At 49.3% G+C, this 16969-nt stretch overlaps 3 protein-coding genes across 8 annotated transcripts; 1 reads left to right on the forward strand and 2 right to left on the reverse strand.

The window, feature by feature from the left end:
- Positions 1–346: 346 nt before the first annotated feature.
- Positions 347–9324, reverse strand: katnb1 (katanin p80 (WD repeat containing) subunit B 1). Of its 5 annotated transcripts, XM_041038100.1 has the most exons (20): positions 8781–8966; positions 7794–7936; positions 7067–7197; positions 6762–6879; positions 6571–6671; positions 6395–6436; positions 6124–6207; positions 5898–6013; positions 5297–5368; positions 5072–5222; positions 4793–4983; positions 4351–4499; positions 4111–4161; positions 3943–4007; positions 3633–3854; positions 3075–3224; positions 2899–2975; positions 2397–2471; positions 2174–2290; positions 347–1493 (listed from the first exon to the last, which is right to left on the reverse strand). In XM_041038100.1, exons 2-20 carry the CDS (start codon positions 7831–7833, stop codon positions 1352–1354), a joined length of 2094 nt encoding a protein of 697 aa, XP_040894034.1. In that variant the 5' UTR covers positions 7834–7936; positions 8781–8966; the 3' UTR covers positions 347–1351. The 5 variants fall into 5 exon arrangements, with proteins under 5 accessions (XP_040894034.1, XP_040894015.1, XP_040894006.1 ...); XM_041038081.1 differs by lacking the exon at positions 8781–8966 and adding an exon at positions 9205–9324 and having other exon boundaries at positions 6571–6879; XM_041038072.1 differs by lacking the exon at positions 8781–8966 and adding an exon at positions 9178–9262 and having other exon boundaries at positions 6571–6879.
- Positions 9325–9369: 45 nt separating this feature from the next.
- Positions 9370–12640, forward strand: cog8 (component of oligomeric golgi complex 8). The gene is made up of 5 exons (XM_041038112.1): positions 9370–9885; positions 10106–10313; positions 10552–11376; positions 11469–11637; positions 11939–12640. Exons 1-5 carry the CDS (start codon positions 9557–9559, stop codon positions 12256–12258), a joined length of 1851 nt encoding a protein of 616 aa, XP_040894046.1. The 5' UTR covers positions 9370–9556; the 3' UTR covers positions 12259–12640.
- Positions 12641–12718: 78 nt separating this feature from the next.
- nob1 (NIN1 (RPN12) binding protein 1 homolog) lies at positions 12719–16696 on the reverse strand. 2 transcript variants are annotated; one of them, XM_041038124.1, is made up of 10 exons: positions 16615–16696; positions 16031–16163; positions 15725–15858; positions 15436–15507; positions 15180–15320; positions 14906–15043; positions 14274–14510; positions 13978–14075; positions 13737–13881; positions 12719–13499 (listed from the first exon to the last, which is right to left on the reverse strand). In XM_041038124.1, exons 1-10 carry the CDS (start codon positions 16681–16683, stop codon positions 13230–13232), a joined length of 1437 nt encoding a protein of 478 aa, XP_040894058.1. In that variant the 5' UTR covers positions 16684–16696; the 3' UTR covers positions 12719–13229. The 2 variants fall into 2 exon arrangements, with proteins under 2 accessions (XP_040894058.1, XP_040894068.1); XM_041038134.1 differs by lacking the exon at positions 14906–15043.
- Between the last annotated feature and the right edge of the window lie 273 nt (positions 16697–16969).

Below are 16969 nucleotides of genomic sequence, written 5' to 3' on the forward strand. Positions count from 1 at the left end.
AAATCCGACAAATTAGATAGATACCCAAATCTGTATCAAGAAGCCAAGCATTTCCTGTGTACCCCAGCCTCATCTGTGGGGGAAATACCAAACCTCGGGTAATGAACTGTTTTTTTGAATCAGGTGTCGAAGCTTCAACAAAGCCTCGATCTGCCATCACTAGTGTCAGGATGTGTTTAGCTTAACTTAGCATGAAGACAGGGAGCCTGTCTCAGTGAAGCTGTCAGATCTGGCTCCATCATGTTTGTATCTGAGAGACGCTGCACAGACGATGGGACAGCTCAGGCCTGAACAGACGTGAGTGTTTTCTAAAATCTGCTAGTTTAAAAAAAAGACTCAACTTCAATTCAAACATGTACAACTTTATTTAAATAACCAGTAGGAACTGTACATTTATAACAGTGGATCTGAGACTGAAAAGCAGAGAAAGTAGAAAAAGAGAGTAACTTCATCGGAGTCTGTATGAAGGACTAAGATTTTGTTGCTTCCCTCCCCTCAGGTGTTTCTGATCACCTGACCTCAGTTCTCTGAAACCTTTGTTCATTATGAACGATTAGAAACATCCTGATTCAGGTGGGCACAGGTACAGAACAAGGCTGTCTCCTCTCGCCACGTGTTCCTGAAGCTCTGCAGCTTTGACGAGAGCAAACGCTCATGGCCACATTAATAGGAACGGAGAAGCTGATACCATGCTCACGTCTGCACGCTAATATGAAGCTACAGCTGATTCGCTCAGCTTAAAGACCGGAAACAGCTAAAGGTGGCCTGAAACATATCAATTGTTATAGCATATCAACAGGAAACCGTTAGCCTGGCTCCATGCAGGCTAACGGTTTCCTGTTGATATGCTAAGCTAAGCTAAGCACATCCTAACTCCTGCTGAACACACGTGATTGGAAATGAGTGGTGTCAAACATTTCCCACAATGCAGAGCGGCTTTCACCTAAGCACATTTTCTTTTCTCAAAGTCTGATCACTTTTCATTTTGTCATTTTCTACAACTCGTCTTTTCTGTCATGTCCCAGCTGCTCTGAGCCACGTGTCCTCGGCACAGAGTCCAGTTTAAAGACGTAAATGGACGAACGCCACAGCAGAGCGCAGCTGGACCTGCGGCCTCGTCTCACTGCTGTTGATTGTCCAACTCAGTCCCGCGTCTCCGATTCTGAGACAAAGCGATTTCCTTTAAGTGTCAGTTTGAGGAAGACTAGAATCTTTAAATTACACTTGTATTAACACGCTGCTTCTTCCCACACCGTCACAGTGTGACCGGAGCCTGTGCAGGATTTAAAGTCATGTGAACACATGGACTCGCTGATCCTCCTCAGATCAGCTGATCTTCAGCTGGTCCCTCTCAGAGCGCGTCGTCGAGCGGAGCCATGAGCAGCTGCAGCTCTCTGAAGGCGCTGCCGTGTCGACCGACCTGCGCCGCCTTGTTCTTCACCATGTTACTCAGGTTCTTCAGCTGCTTACAGCACGTTCTGCACTTCTGGTGTCTGCGACACAAACATCATCATCATCATCAGGTCAGTGATCACGACTGCAGGTGTTTCAGTCAACCAGTTTATCATGTGTAGTCTATAACTCCTCCTGACAGGTACCTTCACTCTGCACCTGTGCAGGTTATTCAGTTCCCTTCTCTGCAACATGTCACACCGAGGTGTTTCTGTTTTTTTGTCCTCCGTTTACACACATGAGGGGGTCAGAATATTAGGAACACCTGAATATAATCCAGCTCAGTACATTGCTACTCCCGTCACTAACTATGAGCCACATCATGAGGACAGATGACGTGTGGGGCTACATGAGACTGTGCAGGTGTAACAGGTGTGACTCAGACTGTTGAAGCCTGTCATTAACCTCCATCTGTCATGGTGCAGGTGTGATCACATCACATCTCTTCACCATGTTTCTGATGGAGGGAAAACTCCTGTGAGGCTTCAGCAGACGGAGACACCCTGAAACAGCTGGAACCTCATTAAACAGCTGGAACAGGAAGTTTGTCCTTCAACACTTCCATTAGAAACCTGTGATGAACCCGTTAATGTTCATTCATGCACCTGACGCTCATCCTCGTGTTACAGGACTCATTCTGACACATTTACACATAGCTGTGTTTCAGCCTGTGGCTCCGTCACCTGCTCAGGTGAGCTGATCATTCACAGCAGCGACTCACCGCTCCTCTCGTGTGATGTCGACTCCAACGGACGGCGCCGCCTTCAGCGTGTCTGAGATCAGCATCCAGAAATGTTTCATGATGAGCTTCAGAGACGTACAGCCAGTCTGCATGTAGCTGAGAGAACACGCACACACACGCAGATTACATACAGATTAAACTCTGCGTGGCTGATGTGCAGGCGAGCGGAGGTCACAGAGAACGACCTCAGGTCATCACTCACCTCTCGTATTTACTCTGCAGCAGTTTGTCAATCTGAGGGAGAATCGTCGTGCAAAGATCCAGTTTCCACAAAGACCTGACGCACGACAGCAAAGTTATTACTGCTGTTATAAAGAATTATTCTAGTTACAGTTCAAAGATTTAATATCAGAATCTTTATTTAAAACATGAGTGAGTCACTGGACAGTTTCCTGTCTGACCCATCAGGTCTCAGTCAGAATCACGAGTCAGAATCAAAACCGTAAAGAATCATTTATGAAGGCGACACTTCAGTCCTCAGACCCTCATCAGCTCTGTCTGTCCCCCTGTCTGACAGAGGACTCTGTCCACCTGTCTGGATTCTGCCTGATGATGGTATGAGTATGAGGACGACATCATCATTAATAAAGTCATGGTTTGTGTGTGGGACTGAAATTTCTAAAACATTATAAAAAATGAATTGTAAGAGAAAAGCAAATGATTAAACATAGATTGTTTACTGTGTGTGTGTGTGTGTGTCTCACGGTTGGAGGTTGATGATGTTGAGGATGTCCACAACTATAGACAGGTCATTCATGGAGACAGCAGCGTCCAAAGCACTCTGCAGAGAGACAGCAGACAGGAAGTGACATAAATAAAACGTTCAGATAATAGAATGCTTGTTCAGATCATTAAATTTTCTTTGTCGGCGGTGTCTCACCTTGATGTCCTCTCTGGCCCACACGGCTCGGACCGTCTCCAGGTTCTTGTGTCGGCTGCTCAGCATCACACACATGGTGTCGTGACCCTTCTTGATCTGAGACAGAGCCTCGTCATCGCTCAGAGCTCCGGGTCTGTGGTTGGGAGAAGACTGAGGGACAAACCGACACAGAGACCAGAGACGGATTTAGTTTGGTCTCAGAGGAGAGAGAGAAATATTCTGTCAACTTCCCTGAATTCTCACATTCTCTTTAATTTTTTTTTTTTAATTCAATAAACAACGAATCTACCAAACGTGTTACAGGAACTGTGTCTTTGTTCAAATCTGAAGTTGGCTCAAAATAAATAAATGATAACAGAAAAAATCTGAGTTTCTACAAGACACAAAACACAACTGATCGCACACAGCAGGTCCATGTGAATCTGGTTCTGTGTGGATCTGGTTCTGTGTGAATCTGGATCCGTGTGAATCTGGTTCCATGTGGATCCGTGTGAATCTGGTTCCGTGTGAATCTGGATCCGTGTGTTTTCAGTTCTGTATCAAACTGCTCAGACTCACAGGCAGGAAGTCGGCCACGTTCAGCCCGATGGGCTCGTTCCTGGTGCTCAGGATGATTTTAGGTTGTGGTTTAGACTTGGCCGTGGTGATGGGAGGCTGAGGGGGGCAGGAGGTGGGGTTGGAGGACGACGGGCCCACCTCCGAGGAGGCCGGACGCTTCGCACAGGAGACCACTGTAGGCTCCACCCTCTGGACAGGAGTGGAGGAGGCCAGCGGAGGAGCCTTCAATACACAACAAAACTAACAATCAACACAACAGTGACACACAGAAACTCACAGACACACCACTGACGCTGCTGCCTTCACTGACCTGCTGCTTGTCCGGAAACGGGGAAATCATGTCCTTCAGCTGACGGCCGATTGCTAAGATGGTCTCTGAGAGAACAAAGAACAGACCACTGAGACAAATGTGTGATGATGGTTCAGTACCAAACCAGATTACTGTGTGTGACCGAAGTGATGAAGGTGATGGACTCACCGTCCTCTGGAGGAGCAGGGAAAGGCTCCGATATCTTGGGAGGGGTCCGAGCTGGAAGAGAGAGATGAGTTAGCACTGATCCTTTACATTTATAATACAGAAAAGAAAAAAAAACACAAACTCAGGCTGAATTCTACCTCGCACTGAAAACTTCATAAAAATAAAACCTGAATCTCTAAACCAGGTTTACTGGCTCTGATGAGCAGTGGTCAGCAGGTGTGATGCTGGCGGTCCACCTACAGATGGCGTTCTTGGGCTGGAAGATCTCCTTGTAGTCCTCAGCGTTGTGGATCTCAGCTGATGACGCTTTCTCATCTGCCTCATCCTCACTGGGGCTCCGCCTCTCACCTTCAGGGCTCCGCCTATCAGCATCTGACCTCTGTTTCACTCTGATGACATCATAACATGTGGAGTGACATCACATAACAGAGAAAGCCCCGTTTTGTTGTTGTTTTATTGTGTTAATGAAAAAAAGGAATTTTATTTTAGTGTATTTTATTTTGATGCGGCCTCATCAAACATGTGATGTGTTTGCTTGTTTGATAAATTGAACTGTAATAAAAAAAACAATTGTGTTGTTGTTGTTGTATTGTAATTAGTATTTTGTCTGATGTAAGTGTGCAGGTGACGTCCAGTCTGTCCACGGTGACAGGTGAGACATGAGGTAAACCTGCCGTCTCACCTCTGTGAGCTGCAGGTGGTTGTGGGTCTCTCGTAGTTCCTCCTCAGCGCGGATCCTTTGGGATCCTTCGGCTCTGTGAGCGGCTGGTTGTCCTGGATGATTCCCTGGATCACAGAGCCGCCGCTCTTCTTCACTCTTTTCAGATCGACAACGTAGGAGGACACACTGGACAGCTGATGAGACACACCGATCTGAGGAAGAGGAGGAAGTTTGGAGCTTTCAGCTTTCATGTTTTTATAAAGAGCAGTGAGTTTCTCTCCTGGAGGTGAAAACACTCACGAGCTGCTGGTTGCAGACGGCCAGGTCTGAGACTTTCCCCCAGCCCACCGGGACCACGTCGAAGCAGCGGTCGGGCTCCCAGCCAAAGACCCGCAGAGAGTCCGTGGCCCCGCTGTACAGACAGCCACCATCCGGACTGAAAAATATACACCTGAAACCACAGGTCAGAGGTCAGAGGTCAGGAGTCACACTCCAGCAGCACACTGTGCAACCTGCTCCACTCACCTGATGGGAGACGTGTCTCCCTCCAATGAGCCAATCATAGTAAATTTCTCCAGATCCCACAGTTTGATGGTCCTGCAGACAACACAGCAACAACACACACACACACACACACACACACACACACACACACACACACACACACACAAACATCATAATGAATCATTTGTTTCATGGACATGGAGAGACCAAGTCAATGAGGACTGTAAACTGGGACCATGTCCTGACGAAATCACAGGTGTATGAGCACCTGTCAGCACACGTCACACACCACCTGTGTCAGGTAGAGGTGCAGCTGCAGTACAGACTGTTAGAAACACTTTAACTGAAACTGAATCCATTTTTATTGCTTTTATGTTATATTTTATACAACATATATATTTATATGTAAAACTACAGATTTATAACCAGGAAACGTTTTACAGGTTCATCAATAATGTGACTTTAAACATTTCCCAACGTTCTGAGAAACACTCCACATAACGTTGGTATTTATCTGATGTGAATGTGACCGAATCATCGGGAATCAACTCAAATCAACTGATCTGATGAATCACAGAGATCAGCGACACCCAGCCCCGGAGCTGGGGCGGTGGCGTCTCACCTGTCACAGCTGCCTGAGGCCAGCAGGTACTCGTTGGGGTGGAACTGGACGATGTTGATGGCTGCAGTGTGAGATTTGAACTCTGTGATTGTCTTTCCCTGTGTCAGGTCCCACAGCTGAAAGAGGACATGAGACGAACGTCCACTGTGAACTTCAGAGTCATGGAAGCAGAAAGTAGAAATTCCACGTCAGCCAGGTTCACTCAGGCCTGTGAGACAGTTTGTACCTTTACGGTGCAATCGTCACTGGCTGAAGCCAACCACTTCCCATCAGGACTGAAGGCGAGACTCCTCACCGCCTGAGTGTGACCCTGCAGGACAAGACAGTAAAAGGCACGGCGCAAAGCTTTTATTCTGAAATTCTGATCTTTCTTTGATATGAAAAACCTGAGATCTGTTTTTACAAACTGGAAGCTGAGATTTTTTTCATGAAACTACTCAAATGAAAAGAACTTTACACAACACACACACACACACACACACACACACACTTCTTACCTTATACCTGAACACATATCCTTTCCGCCGAACGTCCCACAGCTGACAGAGTGGAACAAATTCATCATGTTCACATAAGATTTAAGAGAAAGAAAAATTCCATGAATTCAGATTATGAATACAGGCACACATCTCTTTACAAACACACACACACACACACACACACACACTCCTACCTTGATGTTTGTGTCCATGGAGCTGGAGGCGAGGAAGTCTCCAAATGGATGGAAGCCCAGACTGGTGATGTTTGCTTTGTGTCCCATCAGAGTCCTTAAAACTGGAGAAGAGGAAGCAGCAGAGTCACAAACACACACATGCACACACGCACACACGCACGCACGCACACACAGAATAAACTGGGTCTCACTCTTGGCTGCCTCCAGGTCCCAGACTCGTATTGATCCAGACTGTGAACCAGCGACGACCTGCTCCTCTGACATGTTGAACTGGACACACTCCACCGGGTTCTTGTGACCGGTCAGACTCTGACACACACACACACACACACACACACAGGTTGAAACAGCTGCTGAAACCCTCCACAGATTAGCATGTAGACCCACAGCAGTAAACCTGGAACTGTTCAGACAACACGGCTCCATCCTCTGAACTTTGTGTGCACGTGACAGATGGAGCTCAGGCCAGAGACACTGGTCTGTGGGTGAGTCTCACCATGATGCAGTTGGCCTTGCTCACGGCCCAGATGTTCACCCTGCAGTCCTCCCCTCCTGTGGCCAGCAGGCGGCCGGAGCTTTTCCCCAGAGCCAAACAGGAAACGCTGCTGGAGTGAGCCTCGAACTCCTCTGTACAACAACACGGGAGGGACATACTTAGCTCTGAGCTGCCTGAGAAGATGCTGGAGCTGCTAGCATGCTACAGAGCTGCATTGACTGGGAGCAATTTAATTTCAATAACTAGTTCATGTAGCCCAGAGTGCCATTGTTCACATACCATACTGTGGACTTTGAGAGAACCTGCAGGATTAAAAACCATATCCTGATGGGGGCAGATTAGGGCCAAATCCTCGCTGAGCGACACCAGCATATCTTCAATTTAACACAAAACAAGAAAACCTTTGGGAGGTGGGGAGGGTGGGGAGGTGGGGAGGTGGGGGGGTGGAGGGGCTGTGGCGCAGCAAGTAAAGAGTGTGACTTCGGACTTTGGCCCGGCCTGAGATCGGAGGGTCGCTGGTTCAATCCCTTGACCAAGCACAATAGGATATGGGTAGTGGTGAAGGAGTACAAATTTTATTTGTACTCGTCCCTCTGCGACCACAACTGTGGTGCCCTTGAGCAAGGCAGCGAACCAACCCAGCTCCCCAGGCACCCTATCCAGCCCTCCGCCCCAGTGTCTCTTTGCTTTGTGTGTCATTCACTTCAAAAATAAAATTTGTACTCACGCAGTCGCCATGAGATCTTGGTGGTGTTGGCCGCAGCCATACTGGTCACACTGGGAGACTGGCTGCTTTGTTTGAAGTACTGGACCCTGCTGAGGTTAATTCATGAATTCAGTCAGGATCGCTGAGGACAGACACACCTCCACCTGCAGTGACAGAAAAACATGTGACTGTTCCAGACAGATAAACCTGCTGACTTTGTGCTGCTTACAGTCTGTCAGGAAATCACTGATGTTCTGACAAAGGTTCATTTGTGCGGCATCGTTTCATTAGTTTGACACTGAACACAGCTTTTCATTCTGCAGACTCTGTCCCAAACTTCTGAGTTTAACCTGGGAGCCCAGAGCTGTTTCAGGTGAATTTACCTCAGGATCCTGAAAAGCATTTAGGTCAACGTTTCTAGTTTCTGCATTCACAGCTTCAGACAGGAGCTGACTCAGCTGTATGGTGATCCTGCAGCTTGTGTTTTGTGTGTTGTGTTATACTGAGTAGTTTCTAATATTTTGTCCATCACATTCTTACCAGATAATTATTAGAAACATCTTTCATTATAACTCAACACAGTTAATCAGCACACAGACATTCAATCGTTCCTAATAAAGTGGACACTGAAAGCATAAAACTTCCGCCCGCCCGTTTACATACTATATTTTTAACACCTAAGAATAAAAGAAGCATGACGAAGAGGTGAAACAGCTGACTCATCTTCAGGTCACAGAATGTGACGGGTCACAAAAAACAGCGCAACACCCCTTTATCGGCCAGCTAGCTTAATGCTAAGTTACGGTTTGTAAAGCTGATTAACAAACGCTGCGCAGCTACTTTATCACACAGCGTTTAACTCAGCAGGTCAGGGACGATCGGACCCAACGACCGGTCACTTCACTCCGTTTATCTGCCGTTAAACGGTGAAGTTAGCCGACCGACGTCAAGTTAGCACTGTGAGCTAATTAAAGCTAGCTGTGATCTGAGCCGTTACCGGCGGTTTACCTCGGTTTGTCCGCCGCAGTGGACCATCTGCACCGAGAGGTCCACGTTAAAACGTCAAACCGTCCGCAGACAAACCGACTCGGCCGCTGAGGACAACTTGTTGACAGTCCTGTTGCTCCTCGGCCGCAGCTTAGTAACTGAGCAACCGGGCAACCGACCGTTTACTTCCGATGCCGTCAATAACAACTTTATTAACAAAGACAACAAGAACAATAATAAAGGAAATCAACAGTTTACATCATGTTACTGTTGTTTTCACTTATTAATTTAAAAGTTCTTTAACTGTCTGTGTCTCGGCGATCATTTTAAATTTTAAAATGCGCCCAGATGAACCTTCAGAGGTCTGTGAATAACAAACATACCAGAAAATATGAAAACCACAACACTCCACACTCACAGTACGAGGACAGTAAATGTACTGAACCCTAATGCACCAGTCCACTGTGGGTGAGGACACAGTGTGGACACAGTGAGGACCACAGACGATGACAGTGTGCAAGCGGGGACAGATAACCGATCCGCACTCCAGCATCGTAGGTGGCGGTATAACGCTTCTTATCGCTGTTTGTCATCCGCCATAAGACGGAGAGAAGAAGACAGAAGACGCCCTGGGAGCTGCCGTGGACGCTGGTTGTCTTCCTGTGTGTGTTGACAGGACATTTTTATATTTCCTGCGCTCGTTTATCTGCAGACCTTCGCAGAATAACCGCTTCGAACGAGTCTGTTTCGGTGACAAACCTCCAGCGGGACCCGGATCTCGTACCTGCCTGTCCAACATGGCGGCGGTAGACGTGGAGGACGAGAGTATTCTGGCGTCGATCTTTAAGGACAGCTTCCCGGACAGCTGGAGGGACAACCCGGACTTCACCGCCTACCTGTCCGAGCTGAGCTCCTTCGGAGTGGAGAAGCTGAGCCGGGAGCCGGAGCGGCTGGCGGAGGAGCGGGCTCAGATCCTGCAGCAGACCCGGGAGCTGGCTTTCTCCAACTACCAGACCTTCATCCGCACCGCCGACTGCACCGAGCACATCTACCGGGACTTCGGCCGGGTCGAGAGCAGCGTGTCCCGGCTGCTGGACAAGCTGCCCGGCTTCGGGGAGAAATGCAGGTATGTACGCTCAGGGTGGATGATCACCTGGTCCCGGGGCCCGGGGGTCCGGAGCTGGACTGTCCAGCAGAGACCCCGATCCCCCAAACACAGTCTGAGCCTCATTCAGTCACATACACCAGGCGTCTCATCCTGACTCAGGCTCCTGATCAGGTCCAGGTGTAACTCTGGTGCTGCTGACATGTCCTGTCTGTCTCTGTCTGTCCGTCCGTCCGTCCAGAGGGTTTATGAAGGAGGCGGAGGAGATCGGAGCCAGTCGTCGGATGAACAGCCTGACGCTGAACCGTCACACGGAGATCCTGGAGATCCTGGAGATCCCTCAGCTCATGGACACCTGCGTCCGGAACGGATACTACGAGGAGGCTCTGGAGCTGGCGGCGTACGTCAAGAGGCTGGAGAAGAAACACTCTTCACTCCTGGTCATCCAGGTGAGTCCAGCCGAAGCTTAAAGTACTGCTTTTAAGATACAGGCCTGAAAACTGCAGAGGGATGGAGACCATGACTGTTCCGAAACCGGACGACAGGAGGGTTTTTTTCAGACATCAGCTCGGACCCTGTCGCTGTTACCTGACCTAAAAACCACGTGATTATCAGAAGCGCTGCCAGTTATTTTTCCGTCAGGTGACTCTTTCAGTTCTGTTAATACCTGACGTCTTGTATCTTCAGGGTATCGTGCGTGAGGTGCGTCAGTCGACTCAGCTGATGCTCAACCAGCTGTTGCAGCAGCTGCGCAGCAACTCGCAGCTTCCTGTCTGCCTGCGTGTCATTGGTTACCTGCGGAGGATGGACGTGTTCACGGAGGCGGAGCTGAGGGTGAAGTTCCTGCAGGCCCGCGGCACCTGGCTAAGCTCCATCCTCGCCGCCATCCCCGAAGACGACCCCTACTTCCACATCACCAAAACCATCGAGGCCTGCAGGGTCCACCTGTTCGACATCATCACCCAGTACCGAGCCATCTTCTCTGACGAGGACCCGCTGGTGCCTCCTTCCGGCGGGCAGGTGGTGGTGAACGAGGGCGCCATCTTCCACGGCTGGGTGGTGCAGAAGGTGGCAGAGTTCCTGGAGACTTTAGAAAGGGACCTGCAGCGGGGCGTGGGGGGGCGCCTGGATTCCCTGCTGGGTCAGTGCATGTACTTCGGCCTGTCCTTCAGCAGGGTGGGGGCAGACTTCCGTGGGCAGCTGGCGCCCATGTTCCAGCAGGTGGCGGCGGAGACATTCCGCAGAGCCGTGCAGGAGGCCGTGGAAAAGTTCCAGGAGGACATGAACCTGTACACGCTGATCGCCCTGCCCTCTGTTCTGGGAGGGACCATCCCCCCCGTGGCCCCCAGTACCCAGCCCGGCACTCTGCAGCCCCCCATGTCCCTGCTGGACTTCCAGCCGCTGGCCTGCTTCCTCAACAACATCCTGACCGCCTTCAACGACCTCCGGCTCTGCTGTCCCCTCGGCCTGGCCCAGGACGTCACCAGATGTCTGGAAGACGCTCTGAAGATGGTGAGTAACTGTCCCACAAAACCTGTTTCTGTCAGGTGACCCTGCAGGTCTGGACTGGTCAGTTGAGTGTTGTTGGTCTCGTTTCCCGTCAGGTGACCCGACAGATTTTGGTGTTTCACCGGGCGGAGGAGTCAGCCTTCAGCAGCAGAGAGAAGGAGCTGTTTGTTCAGTTCTGCTGTTCGTACGCTGAAGATCTGCTGCCGTTCCTCAACCGCTGTCTGCAGGTCCTGTTTGCTCCGGCTCAGGTTGCTCTCATTCTGGGTGAGGAAAGTCCTGCTTTTTACAGCCCGGGTCTTACTGTTATCACCACGGTCATCTTTTCTGTCAGAGCACTGTCGGCTGGTTTAGACCTGGTGACACCAAACAGTCGTGTGTCCACGGGTCTAAACCACAGCCTGGACCAGAATCCTGTTCAGGACCGAACACATTCTCCTCTAACTGTGTTTACAGGGTCGGCTTTTCACCACGCCCAGCTTCAAACCTCAGTGAGGGGTTTGTCTGAGTTTAGAAAAAGAAACTGAAAAGTAAATGGAGTTGTGAACACACCTTTGTCTCTCTGCAGGTGTTCCTCCGACCCAGCTGCACAGGTACGACAGTTTGGGCTGCATCGACCTTGCTGCGGTTCTCGGTCCTCTGGACTTTGTGCTTCCACAGAAAGAGACGTTGGCTCCGCCGCCGGCGCCCGACGTCGATATCATCACCCAACTGAGTGGCCTGACGTTCGAGGCACAACTTAAAGAACCAATAACAGATCTAGAGCCAACACTGACCAGGTCCAGTCCCAGAGACCCTGAGACTGAGGCGGGTCCTGAACTGACAGAGCCGAAGTCTGAGGATCAAGATGAAGAGACGACACAGGACAGAGACTTTTCTTTGGAGTAACAGATGCTGACTTTCAGGATTCATGACTTCAGTGTCTCTAATGTGACGCTTTGGACTCTGGGACCTGGTGGGGGGGTTTTTTTTGTCAAAACTTTATGAACTCAATGATAAAGTAACAAAATAAATGTGTATTAGAAAAACAGTTTAAAGGCCAAACTTCTGTCTCCACCTCTCGTCTCAGAGTTTATGACGTGTGACTTTTCTCTGATGCTCGTCTCAAAAAGGAACAAACCTTGTTTCACAGCTCGTGTCTCCTGATCTGTTGGTGATGGACAAAGATACCTACTGAGATAACTGAGTGGGTGTGAGTCTACGAGTCTAAATAAGATAAATGTTGAACTGAGGATCAGGTAAACGCAGGTCAACAGGTGGATTCAGTTCGTGTACATCACCTGTTTCGTGCAGTTAAACGTGTTGAACTTTAATCTCACATGTTCAAGTGCCTTCATGGATAAAACGAGTCAAACAGATTCTGTGCACGTGTGATTCTCCAACAGCTGAAGTCAGTCTCTGAATTTATTGATTATTAATATAGAGACATTATATTGATACGTCAGTCTCAACATATCGGGGGGTTTAACAGAGCGTGTGTGTGTGTGCGTGTGTGTGTGTGCCTGTGTGTGTCTGTACAGAGGGAGAAATGCTGGTTTCATAAAGGACCACACCGCAGCCTGTGCATGCTCTCAGCTGAAATCACACATCATGTTTCCAACTCACCGTCAGTTTTCAGATTTCCTTCCTTTCAGAGCCTCTGCTCCGCTCACGTCTCTAACAGCATCCACCTGCTGCAGAGCGTCACTGTCACACACACCATCTTTGTGCTGTTCGTTCAGCTGAAAGCAGGAAGTGTTAAACTCATCTTCAGACTGAGAGCAGCAGCTGGAAGGAAGGAAATCAGTGAAGCTACTGACGAATGTGAGGTCAGGTCTGATGACGCCGTGTCTTCATGAGTCCAAGTGTTCATCAGTGCTTCACTTCTTTTTGACAAACTTCTTGCGGGCGGCGTTGGGGTTGGCTCGTCTCCTGCCGCCTCCACACTGGCCGTCTCTGATCTGCAGGTTGGCCGCTCGGCTGTAGATGTCGTTCTCGCTGAAAGGCGAGGTCCCGGCCACGTAGTCCGGGTTGAAGACATCGGTCTTCTGACGAGCCTTTCGGGACAGCCTCTGCTGGGGGAAGCGCTGGTCCTCCACCAGATGGGGGTTGTTGCCATGTTTCCCTCCCTGAGGCAGAGGCAGTGAGTGCTGAAACACACAGTACAGCAGGGTTACTGAAAATACCAGAGCCAAAACATGAGGGAGCTACACCTGTGCTCAGAGAAAACAGGAGATCCACCATCAGATATTTAATCACAGGAGGAACAGAGAGTTCTACAGAATCTGACACGGGGACGAGAGACGGGGAAAAAAAGACAACCAAAGACTGGACACGTGTCAGGACGTGAGTTCAGAGCGTAGTGTCTTTTGGGTTTTGTGTCTCACCCTCAGTCCTCTCGGGTTCAACACTTTGGGGTTTTTGGAGAAATGCATCTGCATGTTGCCGTCCTCGCTGACCGTCACCGCCAGCTTCTTCAGAGTTTGGTTTCCACAGTGAGGACAGAACACTCTGTCCATGTTAGTGGTCGTCCTGGAAATAAAAGACACATTAACCGACCGTATGACTGCCGTGTTCACAGCAGAGGATGAACCTTTTACATCTGAATGGCCGCGCGTCCTCACTCACCTGAAGCAGGCGTGACACCTGAGGATGTGGTTCCTCGCCTGTTTGATCACCATCCCATTAACAGACAGAACATGAAGTCCGATCTGAATCAGAACGTTCTGGAAAGATAAAAACCTCAGAGCTGAACTGATCTGTCGATTCATTTTATTATCATTATGATTCATTGTCATTTGTTTACGGGGTTTTTCACACAGTTAAAAAATAAATAACGTTGATTTGCACTCAGACAAACGTCTTTAAGAAAACTGGAGTCAGAGACCAACGAAAAGACGCGACAGGTACGAGGCGTCTGTTACCTGCATGGCGAAGTCGGTGGTCAAACATCCAACTCTGACATCAGCAGGAGCCGTCCAATCAGCCGACTCCATCTTCACCTGTCTGATGTTACTGGGAGTGATCCAACCTCCTCCATCATCATCATCATCTTCATCATCCTCTTCAGGCGCGTTCTCTTTGTCCTCGTCCTCTGATTGGTCCCCTGTCTGTTGTGATGTGTCCAACCTGCTGTCTGACACTGAGAGACCGTCCACTTTCTGAAAACAAACACACATCATCACCATCACAACAACCAATCAGCGACAGTAACACAGCTGCAACCTGACAAGCGACAGCCAATCAGGATCCAGAACGCTCTTTGCATCTCATGACCTCACAGCCTCATATACAACTAAAATCCATTTGGCAGATCTGATCTGACGTCCACTTTAAACGTCTGTAGTCCAGAGTCCAGAGGCACTCACACTGGGCCCTAACAGAACAGGTGACATCCCAAAATAATTCAGCTTCCTGTGGACGTGCAGCTGTTGCCGGGGGTGGTGTTGTCATCAAATGTTAGCTGATTCTCAGTTAAAGAACCCAGCTGCCTCCTCCCACATCCACCACACACAGAGCGGTTTGTGTCTGATCAATCCAAGTCCTGGAAACTCACCAGTAACTCCAGCAGGCTGTCGTCGATGGTCGGCAGCGGTTCCCTCCAGAACTGGAAGCTGTTGAACTCTTCGCTGTTGGTCGTCGCAGGTGACGTCTGTTTCTGTGACTTATTCAAATTCGAAACCTCCACTGGATCCTGAAGGAGCCATGACAACGATGAGACATTTAACAGCACTTCAGTTTTTCACAGCTCATTTAATCTGGTCTCAAATACATTTGCAGAAATCTTCTCTGGCAGTCTGTCAGCACTGACTGAGGCGGCTCAGACTCACCAGTAACTCCAGCAGGCTGTCGTCGATGGTCGGCAGCGGCTCTCTCCAGAACTGGAAGCTGTTGAACTCTTCACTGTCAGTCATGTTTGAAGTTTCTGTCTCTGTTTGACTCTGTCTGCTGCTCGAACTGCTCACAGGTTTCTGAGAGACATCGAGGAAAAGACAGTTTTTGACTCAACACAGTTGGACAAAGTTCCTAAAGATGATGATCCTGATCAGGAGCTAACGGGCGTGGAAAAGTCAAACCATGTTTCACCTTAGAGGGAAAGTGAAATCCTGCGACGTTAACAGGAGTCTCCGGGTGGCGCTGTGTGCAGTGAATGTTCACCTGAAACAGAAAACATACCAAAGTTACTCTGCTGGACAAACAGAGTCAACAGGCTGAATCAGACTCTGTTCAGAGACACAGGGTAAAGGAATCAATCCCAGACGTTTAACCTAGCTTAGCACAAAGACTGGCAGCAGGGGGAAACTGCTAGCCTAACTCCACCGGAGGAGAAACATGACTGCGGCCTCTGACTGGTGCTCAGTGATGCAGCAGGTACCTTGACCTCAGGCTCCTTCCTCAGGTGTTGGGAGCCGACGTGCTCCAGCTGCAGCTGGTAGGTCAGAGCCAGGACTTTGATATCGGTGGCTGAAAGACTCGGGTAGTCTCCGGTCTTCTTGGAGAACTCTGTCACTGGAGAGAGACAGCAAACACATTCAGGGCTTCACCAAACCTGATGGTCCACGACGAGCTGCTCACACAAGACGCAGGTATCAGGGACAGGTAAACAGGTGAATTTACTCCCAGTTAAAATATTAACAGTCATGAAAACCACAGCGCTCCTGACACGTCCAGGTTCAGTTACCGTGTCTGATGTGTTCGGGATGTGGCTCTTTAAAGGTGAGCTGGTACGGCAGGAAGGCCAGGCTCCTCCTGGTGGGCTTGTCTCTGATCTCGTCCACCACATCTCTCAGGGTGTAGATGTTCCTGCCGATCTCCTGCAGCACGAAGCAACAGACAGACTTCAGATCAGGGACGAACCGTCCCACTCAGACCCATGCTGCTCAGACTCACTGCAGCTTGTCTCCGTGACTGACAGGTGACACCTGTGCAGGTGAAGTCAGATCACTACGGACAGGAACCCAGCGCACAGGAAACGTCAAACGTCCCTCAGGTGGTGATTAAGATTCTTCAGCTAATTCTTTCTCGTATTTAGTTTTACACCTGCTCACCGTCGATGACACGTGACTGTAAAGTGTTAGCGGTTAGAAGATAAACACGTGTTACCTCTGAATAAAAGCAGTGACGGTTCGGTCCGTGGGCCTCCAGCACAGACAGGTTCAGCCTGTCCAGAGTCACTGACCGACACACTGACACCACACGATCACCTGACAGGTGTTTATAACCTCAGGAATCCGGTTTAAGGTCAAACCGGGAACAAAGTCTCACCTGCAGAGGAGCTTTCTTTAAAAACGCTCCTGCGTCTGCCACAACATGCTCCACAAGGGTCGGCGCCATCTTGGATAGACAACCAGCGACTGGACTGACCAATCAGAAGAGACGACACAGTCACGTGACAGACTGAAGCAACGAACGTGTCATTCGTATGGGAAATCTGACGCTTTAACTTCGTTCACAACGTTTCACATAAACTGGAGAAAAACTGACCTTTAGTTTGTTTGCGCTCATATTTGTTGTTGTTGTTAAGTTTGATGTTTGTTTGATCCAGTGTGTTTACATTATGTGTTTCAGACGGACTGTCTGATTTTACCACTAACACGTTTTATTTCGGTGTGTTGTGTCG

Source organism: Toxotes jaculatrix, chromosome 1 (assembly GCF_017976425.1).
Source record: "Toxotes jaculatrix isolate fToxJac2 chromosome 1, fToxJac2.pri, whole genome shotgun sequence".
In the NCBI taxonomy this organism is placed as follows: domain Eukaryota; kingdom Metazoa; phylum Chordata; class Actinopteri; family Toxotidae; genus Toxotes; species Toxotes jaculatrix.